The 12,822-nt window shown below is 35.0% G+C and overlaps 3 protein-coding genes across 4 annotated transcripts in view; all 3 read right to left on the bottom strand.

The window, feature by feature from the left end:
• Positions 1-12,822, bottom strand: part of LOC142339991 (serine/arginine-rich splicing factor 7-like) — a 447,863-nt gene that overhangs the window by 299,641 nt on the left and 135,400 nt on the right. The window lies entirely within an intron of this gene.
• LOC142339372 (peripheral plasma membrane protein CASK-like) overlaps positions 1-12,822 on the bottom strand; it is a 178,691-nt gene that overhangs the window by 135,897 nt on the left and 29,972 nt on the right. The window contains exons 2-3 of the mRNA XM_075389378.1: positions 2,200-2,828; positions 1,529-1,713 (exon numbers count right to left, since the gene is read on the bottom strand). Of these exons, the coding sequence (XP_075245493.1) occupies positions 1,529-1,713; positions 2,200-2,282 (268 nt within the window). The 5' untranslated portion in view covers positions 2,283-2,828. The remainder of the gene's footprint in view (positions 1-1,528; positions 1,714-2,199; positions 2,829-12,822) is intronic.
• LOC142339989 (RWD domain-containing protein 4-like) lies at positions 7,797-9,044 on the bottom strand. Its single transcript, XM_075390374.1, has 2 exons — positions 8,500-9,044; positions 7,797-8,151 (listed from the first exon to the last, which is right to left on the bottom strand). The coding sequence occupies exons 1-2, from the start codon at positions 8,662-8,664 to the stop codon at positions 7,819-7,821; spliced, it is 498 nt and encodes a 165-aa protein (XP_075246489.1). The 5' UTR covers positions 8,665-9,044; the 3' UTR covers positions 7,797-7,818.

Raw genomic sequence — 12,822 nt, 5'->3', positions numbered from 1 at the left:
AAGGTAAAGCGAAAAATTTTTATTCGCCGAAGTAAAAAACAATTAGGAGCGCTATAATAGCCGGCTGAGAAGCTGAGGCGGCTATTAATAATAATAAATTCGTTCTCAGAATTAACTTTCGTAAAAAGAAAAAAAAGAAGTTAGAGGCTTGGAAGTCAAAACAAAATAGCATCATTTTGTGAACTACATCTTAACGAACTATCAATATTATTAGCGCGAGTGCTTAGACAGAATCATCAAAGTAAAATAATTAAAGGCTTCAACACACAAAATGATTTGGAAAAATCAGGTGAACAAAGAGTAAAAGAATTGGCATCGATATGTTAATTTACAAGAAACAACAGAAAAAGAATCTAAGAATCCGAATACTATACAACACCATTATTAAATCAGATAAAAGATTAATTGAAAATTTGTGTGATATCAATAGCATTTTGCATAATTTAAGAGACAATTATGTCAAAACTATGATAATCTTTCTAAATTGTTTTGGTAGGAGCTCATTCCTTTTATCATATGAAAGATTAGGTGGTTTTTTGGGGAGTGAGCATCACCGTAACATAAAATTCAATTGATTGTTGAAAAAGAAATTCTCTCCTTGCGACACAAAAAAACAGGCTATATAGCCTTATTGTGTTCGCTGATTTGGTGCTGCGGACTTTATAAATGATCACATTTTCAAAATTTGTTGAACCAATCTGAAAACAAATATATTATTATTACATTGAAAAGGATACATGTAAAACAATAGTACCCCATATAGCTGGTTTAATTATTTGGGGGCAGCAGAGTTGTAAATCCACTTGAACTGCTGAACCCATTGCTGAGTTTGTATTCAAGATTTTATTTACTTGATTTATTGCAAGGAGTAAATTTAGCACAGTTCCAGAAAAACCATTGTCTCGCATACAATGAAGCTCGTATATAGCTCATCAAAATTCAAACTTCGCTTAAAACGGAAAAAAGCGCGTTGGGGCAGAAATAATTTCCTAACGATATAGTTTATTCTCATGATTAGCGTCCTATAGATTTTAACAGCTCTTGTTGAAAAACAACTAATTTTGTTGGAACTATAATTCGTATATTTCATGCCAGGAACTATTGAGTCGTCGAAGATTGTCTTCAAAGAGTTAGCTAACGAGAATTTTGCTGTAGAAAATCTGACAATATGCCAATTTAGGATGACTGAAACCAACGAGAAGTCGCAACCGGCAAAAATTTGGAGATGACTTCTGTTTCAACGTTCATCAAGACCTGCGATTTCACTTGAAGATTTAGACAATTTTTGTACTTACTTTGCTCGAAACACAGTCCTTTCGCATTTGAGAACATAGATAGCACTTGAATATTTCTGAACCGATAGAAAATTGTAAGCTGGTTCAAATATTCAATTTAACTTTTTGCACACAGATTTCTGTCCATAATAATCGCTTTATGTACCGATGGTGAAAATGTGGGTCATTGTGCAACTTCTCAGGCAGTTAAAATTGACTAATGATAGTACGTAAGACAGGTGCAGTTAACTAACCTGTACTGGTGTTCCTAGTGGCATGAGCAGTGTTTGGTTGCTGTAGAATGTGGGCTATTTTGGTCTCATTGGCCAGTTGGTCCCTGGAGTGGACGGCGAGGAAGCGAGGCACATCCACTATCTTCACTGCATACTTCTCATTCGACTGACGACACACGCATTCGTACACCGCAGAAAAAGTCCCACTGAAACAAATTTTCACGTTTCCCTTAGAACAAAACATTATTAAAGAGCATTTAACATGAGATCATAAATGTTTATGAAAGAATCCTAAATAATTCGCTTTATAGACAAAGCCTGCTTCGTAGGGACGGACCCGCATCGAGTAAGAGTAGAAAAGTTGTTTCGCCATCTGATCACGATTAACAGTCTCTCATTGATTTTTGATATTAGTAATATATCCTGAGGAATTACAAAGTTCCATCCCTGAGGATCGGGGTACAACGTTCAACGTTTTCAAGTTTTTGCTCTCAGACTTCTGAAACTAGATTGTTCTTGCACAACAAAATATTCAATATACATAAATATAGACGTGATGTTGTTGCCCATAAAATTACCAGCTATTAAATACTAGTAAACCAGTCTAGAAGAGAAGTAAAATAAAACTAAAAAAACTTCATTGTAAGACTACTTTTCAAAACATAATTTATTTAGGGACAATTTACACTCACTTGTAGAGGAGTTTAGTTATTTTGTAATCCGTTTCAAATCGCGACTCCGGCTCGTCTTCCTCCTGTTCGAAGCAACCGTTCATCGTCCGAGCTACTACCGCTCCACAACACCAAACGAAATAAATAGAACTCTCGCACCTCTAATGTCCAAATGCGTACGAATGATTAAGGCCACGAAATACAGCAGTCGAGCGTTAAAACTCGAATTGAAATGAAACTAGTGTTTTTTATTTAGAATCTAACTGACCGTGGAATAATGCCAGAGAAGAGGTCCAAATAAGATATATAAAATTAGGGGTAAACTTGCTCAAGATCGATAATGAAATGAAACTCAGATCATAGTTTGATATAGTAAATCACGCATTTCCATCACATCTGTATTGATGCGAAAATCTGCCCGTGACCCCGAACTGAACTGTGAATGGCAGACAAATTCATCATCTCAAGCTTACTGCTCTGTTGCCCGTATAGGCTGGGGTTGCACCCCTACCCGGGGAGGATAGCCCAATTTTGCCAACTAGAATAGCTTTGATTTACAAGGCACAAGAGCGCATTTGAAGACAGAATGTGAAATACTTGTAGGCGAAGATAGAAATTTCAATACTCCACTAGAAGACAACTTGGCTCATCTGAAACAGGGAAACAGGCACAGTCTGAGATACGTCCACTTACTTAATCAAAATGCAATGGTAACGAGACATATTTGATTAAACCTACAGAGTATGCAATTAACTATGTCTGAGGCAACCCAATGTCAAGGTATCCTATGCCGTAACAATTAATTAACAAGTTCAAGCACCAGCTGCTAACAAAGTTACTGTTAAGACTCTAGTTGAATTTTGCATACTTTTCAGCAAAAAGAGCATTAAGATGGAAAGAACTTATATATTTGTTAACAAATAAGGAACCGTTGCTTGTTTTCAGACCAAGGCTGTTAAAAATGAGCAAGAAACGATGCCTTTTGAAACTTCTATGGTGACTTAAAATGCCAAATACTCATGAGATGAAACACTCAACAAGAGGGTACGCGAGATTACATGGGAACTGTTTTCTTTGGGCGCTATAAACAATTTGTGTCTCCATTACCATGTGTGAATAAACTGATGTTTATTTAGCGCCGATTATGGTTAGTATAGCCTGATAAGAGCAGGAACTATGTGTTAGAATAGAATACTTCACGTCAATAGTTTTCCATCATAATAAAAACTTTTAAATTCGAAATGCTAATTTAACATCTCTTGATTCGAATAAATAGGCTAAACGCTCAGATTTTCTGACAACTTCAGGCAATTTTCTGACAATTGATACTTTTAGTTTGTAGGTGCTCATAGAACTCAATCAAAAGCCTTTTTGACAAAAAAATTGGTTCAACATTCTACAATTTTCAATGATAGATGAACTTAAGAATATCTCTCAGTTGTGAATATCACTCACTTGCTTCATGATGCTCTTCTTTTGATTTCCATCATTAAGGGGGAACACCATTAAAATGCCGACATCAATTAAATTAAATATAGATTATGATAGAGACTCTATACAAACAAGAGGAAACACGTTCAACATTCCGAAACACGTACGAAGAAATGCATACTTGCTGACTTATCAAAACCTATATTAACAATGATTTATTGGAACTTCTTAGAAAAATATTACTCAGAAACAAACTCTTGTACATGTACAATTTACTGTATATATCGTAATTGCAACCCTGTACATAAAATTCAGTGACTGTTATGGGGGATGGAAAGGATTGAGTTTGGTACTGTAAAGCTTAATTTATTATTTTATTCTGTTGGGAATTTTTTAGGGAATCTTTTATTTGCGATTTTTAATCAAAAGCATTATTATTCAAATACCTTCAGTGAAGAAAAGTTCTGTAGTTATTTGAGAGCTATTTAAAAAAATCCACATAAAAACAAATTATTTGTCCTCTAAACTCGTATCCTTTACACATTCTCTATTTTAAAAACATACCCGGAAGACTGCCAGAAAATAGCCGCCGTTGATTCCCATAACTCTATTGGGATTGAAAGAAAAGAAAATATCAACAAAAATTGATTATCGTACAAAAACATTTTTAAGTGCAATTTATTTTGATGTCATTTCCTAGTTGAACATACTCCTGTCTCTCAGTGAGAGGCTACAGGGTCTAGTATCAATACCAATAAGGATTATAGATAGTAACTAAAACTTGAGAAAATATGAGAACAAAGTTCAAGTACCGGGCATCTAAAAATGGGCTTTATGGGTTTATCCCGTTTCTATTTCAGACTTTGATTTTTTATACTGACTCTCTTCATTTTGAATTGCTTTGCTGCGGAGCTGCTGTTTAAAAGGACTTTGAGCAGAATGACAGAAGAGTGAAACTAGACTAGAGAAGTCAAAAAGATTTCTTGCAAATGTCGAAAAAGCGGCAAAATGAGGTAACGCGAAAAAAAAGTTCGACGAAGTAAAAAAAACATAGCAGGACACGTCCTGACGTACAATTCAAAGAATTTTCATTGACTAAATAGAAAAACTAGACCTAGAATGGACTATGAGTGAATTGAAAAATCAATGCCAAATGCTCCATGTGAACAAAAAAACCACTAGCGAGAAATGATTCAAACAAAAAACTAGGCCTAGAATGAGCTGTGAATGGATAGGGAAAACCACTTAGAAAAAAATCCGATCCAAAAAAACCGAAAAAACAGTAAAAATCAGAGTGAAAATGCCGCAAATGAACAAAAACCCACTACTGAGAAACCAAATTTTTGTTCAAACACCGTATTCTCACTCTACTTTAAAATTAGAGCAAAAAAATTCACGCCGCAAAACCACTCGCTTTTTCGCTCCTAAAATCACTACTCCAATTTGACTTCAAAAATCATGAAAATGTGTGAACAGATCTTAAAAACATAGCCCGAAGAATTCCGGAAACGGCTCGAAGGAGAAAATTGCCCATTCTTATGATTAAACAAATAGAACAACTATTGTGAACCCTAAACCTCCACAAATTCCTTAAAAAATTAAGCAAGAATAGAAACGGCATTCAAAAACAAATTGAACAAAAAATTAACTAAAAAAACTAGAAAAACTTTAAAAGTTCTTTTTTAACAGTACACGGAAACATAAAGCCCCATAAAATTCCTGTGCAATTAGAGCAATGAAAAGCTCGCAAAACAATGGGCAAATCATAAAAGGCTAAGAAAATTGTCAAGATTTAAAACAAATTGCAAAAATAAGAAAAAGTTTTAAATTTCTCAATTTTTCTGTCATTTTTCCCAAGAAAAAAAAGTTTTATACCTACAAAAGTTTAATCAATTGGTATCTGAAAGTTCTTTAAGTAACCAGCTTCTATTCAAATCCCACTTAATGCAGCAAAACAAAAAAAGAGGCAAAAAATCATTAAACTTCGTCTAAAAATCAGCAAAACTGATCAAAAACCTCCAAATCAGCATTAAACTCAAATTAACTACTTGAAACCTTATATTCCCATCAAAACCAGCCTAAAACTAATACAGTATCATAATCAAACCTCACAACCATCAAAAGTTGTAAAAATACTGCTTTTGAAAGCCGCACGTGAACAAAAAAATTTCGCTCGCTTAGAAATTTTTTCACACATCAGTTTCTCAGTCTCTAAAACATAGCCGGCAGATTGCCGGAATAGCTGCGAAATAGACTTGCGTGCCGTAAAATACAGATGGAAAAAGATACAGAAGTGAGTTGATAATAGTTATCGCCGCCGCCTATAAAACTTACAAGTTTATTTCAAAGGAGGTTGTTTTTGGGTGCAAAAAACGTTTCCCTGTCGCGTCTCGAACCGGCGATCTCCGGATTAACAGCCAGTCGCCTTAACCACTCGGCTGCCGGACCATACAATCTGTTTTCTTACAATCAACTTTGTTTTAGGAACAGATTCTGTTTCTGAATAGCCGCAATTTAGGTCACGCAGAAAGCGTGAAATCAAGCGCGAAAAAGCCATTTAAGCAGTGACGAGACAGAATGTTCTAGAACAAATGTAAAACGAAAATGAAGCGTCAGACGACGAAAAAAAAACCAAGAGCACCGCAATATAGCTACGCTCAGCTTACAGCTTCGCAGCTATAAAAACAGCGGTATGAACAAAAACCACTCTCTTTTCGCTCCGCTTTTCACTTTTGTTCAGCACCAAAATCACTCCAAATTTTTTCACGCGTTTCATTTACCGCTTCAAAAATCACTCCAATAAGAGTAATTAAAAAAGGACTTCTCTAATACTCCTCTTCGAGTCGTAAAAAGACAGCGCCCCAATACAATTCAAATTCTTCAAATAAAATCAATGTCCACTTGCAGAAAAATAACTTAAGGAGGGCAAGTCTAAAAAAAGTTACCCTTTTGCTCATAGAAAGATTGATTTGCTTCCAACTTCAGGAAATTTTATTTCACTCGGCAAATTTTTGGATTTTCCAGGAATATCTCATGCATTCGTCTCAGACAAAAATGTTTTCTTTATTTGAACCGATCTACATTCTGGTTGAAAAAGTTTTGTTGTGCAATTTCAGGTTCAACATTTTTTAAATTGTTTTTAGATGGTTATAAAGTCTCAAAGTGTTATATAACTGATATTAATAAAATCCAAAGTTAAATAATACCGCAAAAACTTTGATAAATTTGCCTTTTGTGCTCTATTCATTAGATGTTTAAGTAAAGTATGTGTCTGAAAGCGGTCGGAACATTGTGCGAACGCACATGCCCGAACCTCCTTGTTTTTTGATAACTAGCGACATGTATAGGTCAGGTTAGTTCAACTTCTTCCTGCAATAGACTTTGGAAGGGGCAATAAAAAGCTACTTTAAGTTGAGACTTAAATTCAGACAAATTTAAATTGAGACGATAGTCTAATCGATTGTGACAAACATGATTGTTGAAGTTTTCCAAAGTTTTTCACCCACCTACACAAACACACATATACACACACATTTATATATAAACACATGTATCTATAAATGCATTTGTATTTCAGGAGTCTTCGCCAATAAAAAGCCTAACCTATATAGCACCAAACTTTATTTCAGAAAAAAGTGAAGTACTCAAGCGTAAAAAAAGTCACTCACGAAGTCAAAGAATATTCTAGAACAAAAGCAGAAAAAACGGTCAAGCAAACATTTTGCATTAAAACAAGACACACCACGTTTACAATAATAGCTTCAAACTTCGTTTGAGGGCAATTTAAAAATGCGAAATCAAAGCGAAATAAAAAGTAGAGCCTTCTAATCTGAGCCAAAAAACTCGCTGCTTAAGTTCCAATCTCAGGACACCCAGCTTCTGCAACACGAAGTAATAAAAATTTAGAGTTAAAAGGTATCTTTTATTCTGCCAGAAGAACCCGCAAAAAGTTCATTCCTGATATGAGTCAAAGCTTGAAGCGCCAAAACTCATAGCACATTCAGATAAATTAGATGGTTAAATATTCGATTATGCTGTTCAATTAAAACTGCCGCGCATACGTCAGTTAACCTACTTAGCCGACCGTAAATTCAACACCTTACACTTCATCGCCAGTAACATCTTATTGTATTTTGCATTCCAGCAGGTATGTAAAATAAACACTATTCTCTCGCTGCGTACGTAAATGAGTGACAAAAACTGAATTATTTATTCTGCAGTTGTCGGGTTTCCAGTTTGTGATAAATGTCGAATAATATCTACCCAATCTCTTCCTCTCGTGTTACTATTAGCATAGTTGGTGATCTTATTCTTCTGTCTTTTGGTCAATTGTTCAGTTTTGACCTCTTCCTTTTTCAGTCCACTAGGTATAAGTGAGTCCACGTTATCTTTCAACCAATCAACAACAAGATATGTCATAGCAACACCTACGTTCTCTTCTGCGTATGTTCTGAGCTCGTTTAACAGGTTCGCTTTCACGTGAGGTGGAATTTGGTTGTTGTGAGAAAGTTCTAGACTGAAGTTGGGAATGATCTCAGGATACTGTAAAGATCCCGTCAAACGCCCATTACTCCTTGTATGTAATGAGAATCCAATCCGATAAAAATAGTACTTAATCTGCAAATTTCTATCCACATAAATTTGAATCTAACTAGTATAATTTGTAGCGCTTTAAGGCGGAATATCTCCAACCAATTTTATTCAAAATTATTTTTCGGAACATTTTTAAAATCCCAGACTCACTTCTAAATGCAAATATCACTTCTTGTTAATCTACTGACTTTCAATTATTAAAAAACCTAAGTCTTTTGCAATAACTCTTGCCTCCAAAGTAGTGCAATTCAAAAATGTTTTTAAACTTTAGGGGAGTAATGGGAACAAAATTCGTGCCTGAGAAGGCCAGTGTATTCTAACAGCCACAGTTTTGTCACTGGATGTCGCACTGTAAACTGTGTACTGAAATGAATTAGAATCAACTGCTTTAAAGTTCTCATCACCTTCGAAAATTGATTGAAGTATCTCTCGCTCTTCCTCTTGCAGCTCCTCGCATGACATCACTTCAATTGGGATACGTCACAGCCACGTAATTAAAAATAAACAATTTGTTTACAACCGAGTAGGGACAGGAAATGAACCATTTGTTTGTATACTTGTTCCGTGAAAGGAAAGCGTGTGCGCGCGCGTGTGAGAATTTGATTTCAGTGAACGGCGTCTGGTGATCCAATATACATGTCTAATTAGCCAATAATCGATCGCTGAGGGGCTTAGATCAAAATCTCGTTACGGCAGTTAAGCCCCCTCGAGTTTTGAACTTCTTTCTTTCTTTCCCTCCCAAGGAAAACAGAAAGAGAGGCGAACAGACCGACAATGTAACAGGAAGAGTACAATTCAACAATGGAACACCATCACTCAATCTGAATGCATCAAATAAGATAAAGCAAATAAATTCTCTCATCACACAAACAGAGAAATGAGATAACAAAAGCTGATTGTTAAGAGGCCTTAAGTGTTTTCCTCCCTTTAAAAGCCCCCTTTACCTCTCCCGGCCCACCACACATTTCGTCTGAGATGCAAAGTGTCTTCATAATAACACGAGGACATTAATGCTGTTTCATCTCATCGACAAGCATTTAGACTATTTGATCCTAACATTTTTAGGCAGCGTTGATATTTCAATTACCCAAAGAGCCGCCCAAAACGATTGATAAATAATTTGATGTTTAACAACTATGTTGAAATAATTCGATCTTTCTTCACATAAAAGCAAATTAATTCATGCACCTTCCAATCATAGCAACAGGCGCAAAAGGGTTGCTGGAAACTCTAGAGCTTCTTGATCAGTTTAACCGGACCAGTTTTATTACGAAGAACGATAAGTACATTTTGTTCCTGTTATTTATTTTAACTTTTGTAAATTTTCAATAAATTTTGGTCGCATTTCCTTTTTGAGCTCAAACGGATGAAACAGCGCGAACACTGACATATATACAATATTACGCAAAAAATATCAAATGCCCACAAAAAAACTTCAAAAACAGAGCTAAAATTTTGAAAAAGAAGCCTAATCCAGAAAGCAAAGTACTTAAAATTGAACTCAAAAAATGAGGCTCCCCAATAAATCAGTAATTAAAATGCATCAAATTTCCTCCATTTGTAAATCATTAAATTGCAACATTGAGACCGTTATGTACGTGTATAGCTCTCAGATACTGAAGACAATTAGAGCTAAAGGGAAGCAGCGCCTGAGCCCAAAATTATTCTCGCCCAGGACTATCGAACTTATCTAGACACAAAAGTTGTTTTTTCAACAGGCAGTGGGGTATTCAATAGTTACACGGTGATTGCGTAAATTTGAAGAACAAAAACAAAAAATGCTAGTACCTAATGTTTCTTTATTTGAAACAGTCGTCAACAGAATGTGCCTAGGTGACCATTTTCTTGAGTAGTACGTTGACAAAATTGAGCAAAAATCTGATATACAGATTAAATTTATTTCAATCAAATTAAATTGAATCAGAATTTGCCTAAATTAGAAATTCTCAAACTGTTTTTGAGAAATCTTTTCCAAGGACATCAAAAATTTCCCTTTAAAAGTCTTTATTTTCGCAATTTTCCGAACAATATGTTTCCTGATCTGCTCAATATCACCACGAAAAAACAAAGTTTCAAAAAGTATATCAGAAACGCAAATAAACCAAAAAACCAGTACTTTTAGCTTAAACATACTTTCCTTTACATTAGAGACATCTTATCTTGTACTAATCGAAATTACCAAAGAATTAATACCACACAGATACGATTGATTTTGCATTCGGATTAAATTAGGGTTGAAAGATTGCTCCCCTAGTCTTTGCGTTTTACAATATTCCAATATACTTACTCTGCATAAAACAACACCAACATCAACAAACGGACTTAAAATAAGCTCGAGAAAAACAAGCAATTTCAAAAACACCAAAACTTACTAGCACAATAAAGTTTGAAAACTTTTTTCGAAGCAATTCATACAAGATTTTATTCCAAAAATAGAATTTCATCATTAATGTTGATAACACTAATCAATAAAAATTGGGTTTTCTCATAAGCTTTTTCTTTCTTACGCATTTGCTTCCAATTTGTTGATTCAGTATAGCAACTCAACCCAAATTCGAATGTGGCCGATGTTCGAAAAGGCGAATTTTAAAAAAAAAATTGTGCGCTTTGTGAAAATGAAACCTCATTGAACATTTAATTAACTAAAAAACTTTCTTAGCCGAATTTTAATAGTAATTTCTTGAGACCAAATTCAAAGACTTAATTGTTCTTGTGTGCAATTCTATTGGCTAAATTCAAAACCACTAATTATCAATTCTGAAAGTAGTCACCAATTAGGCTTTCTTCCATTTCGGCAATTGGATACTGCATCCGTGGGAAAGGGGCAATTTCAGGCCAATTTGAATTAAATTTATCTAGTGTGATACGTTTCCACATAATTACAGTTCAGAAGATGGGTCGTGAAAAAGCCGGGCAAAATCGAGTATGCACACAAGATTTTTCAGCCACGCAATGATCAGAAAAAAATCTTCAGGTAAAAAATTTAAAGAAGTGGACAGCAAGTTAAGTAACCCCGTTTCATGAGTTCTTATAGATACAAATTAAAGAGGCAAACATCTTACTAAACGAAAACGCATAACTGGCAGATTGCCATAAAACAGCTGCGACAGGTTCAGTGGCCTGCAGTATCAAAACGTAAATAGAAAAACAGACTTCAGTTTCAGCTTTTTTTCCTATTGCTGAGATTTTGTATTTTGATTTAGAAATTGTTTATATTACCTTTGTTTTATTAGCTGCTCTGAAACAACCTTCAATTTGAGTAATATATTTCTTTTTGACCTTATTTCTTTCAATTATAGTCTGCAAAAATCAATCTGAGTGAAAGTCATATGTGAAAGGAAACAAAAAACAAGCTACAATGAGACCCAACACACAAATTCAATCGAGAAAAACCAGCAAAAGAAGAGCAGATTTGAACTGCGCGCGAACTCCCATGGTCGCAACAGAACTCTTGACTAAATAACCAACATAGCAGTACCAGTCCTGAAAGGATTCAAAGAATATTCATTGACAAAACGAAATAACTAGACCTTGAACTGGTTTGAAAAATGACATTGAAAACAATTTGCTACAAACTTGTCTGGAAACAACCAGTAAAAAAAAGAAGTCAAATTGCCGCATGTGAACAAAAAAAGCTCCCAAAAACAAACAAAATTTGTTCAATTACCGTTTTCTCACTCCATTAGAATTGGAGCGAAAATTACCCCGCAAAAACCACACCTTTTTTTACTCAACTTCCTGATTTTGGGTGATCAAAAATCACCACTCTAATTTTGACTTCAAAAATCACGAAAAGGAGTAAAAATATCTTAAACATAGCCGGCAGATTGCCGGAATAGCTGCGAAAGAATTGACTTGCGTATAATAGAGATAGAAACAGATACAGATCTAAATTGAAAAAAATTCGACGCCGCTCAAAAACTAGGTAAAAAAACATTCAGCGATAAATTAATAAAGCTTGTTAAAATTCATTCCGCAGAAACACTAGAAATAACAAAAAATACTAGACCAAAATAACAAAAAAGCGTTTTTTTCAGTTCAGGGGTGTGGGTAGGTGCTGGTGGGGGGGGGGGGGGGGGGGGGGGTAGGTAGTTAAATGGGATCAAATTTTCTCAAATTGAATTACAGACTGTTACTAATTGCTATACATTTCAAACTAAGCTATTGTTAAAGTCCAATGTTCGAAAACAGAAGTCAACAATCAAAAACGGAGGTAAAAGCTCGAATAGAAAGAAGTCAAAATTCAAGTCATGAACAAACTTGCTTTCTGCTAAAAAAACGTGTAGAATATCAATACTCCTCTTCGAGTCGTAAAAACCACGATGTCCCCAATAATAGCCGCTATCGCTTCGCGGCTATTAAAAAAGACAGCGCCCCACTACAACTCAAACCCTTTGAATTGTTAAAAAAACAGCAATTACAATCCAAAGAATCGAATAAAACCAATATTGACCATCAATATTGACCATCAATATTGACCATTCTCGATGGTTATCAAAGCACAAATAACAACTTTCGATGATTATCAAAGCACAAATAGAAACAATTCATTCCTCTTATTTTAGAATATCAGTAGGTATGCTAAATCCGATAGCAACAGCTAAATCCCTCGTTTAGAAG

The sequence above is a fragment of the Convolutriloba macropyga genome, chromosome 5 (genome assembly GCF_964194025.1).
Source record: "Convolutriloba macropyga chromosome 5, txConMacr16.3, whole genome shotgun sequence".
Classification (NCBI taxonomy): domain Eukaryota; kingdom Metazoa; phylum Xenacoelomorpha; order Acoela; family Convolutidae; genus Convolutriloba; species Convolutriloba macropyga.
This window is presented reverse-complemented; position numbering and strand designations above follow the sequence as displayed.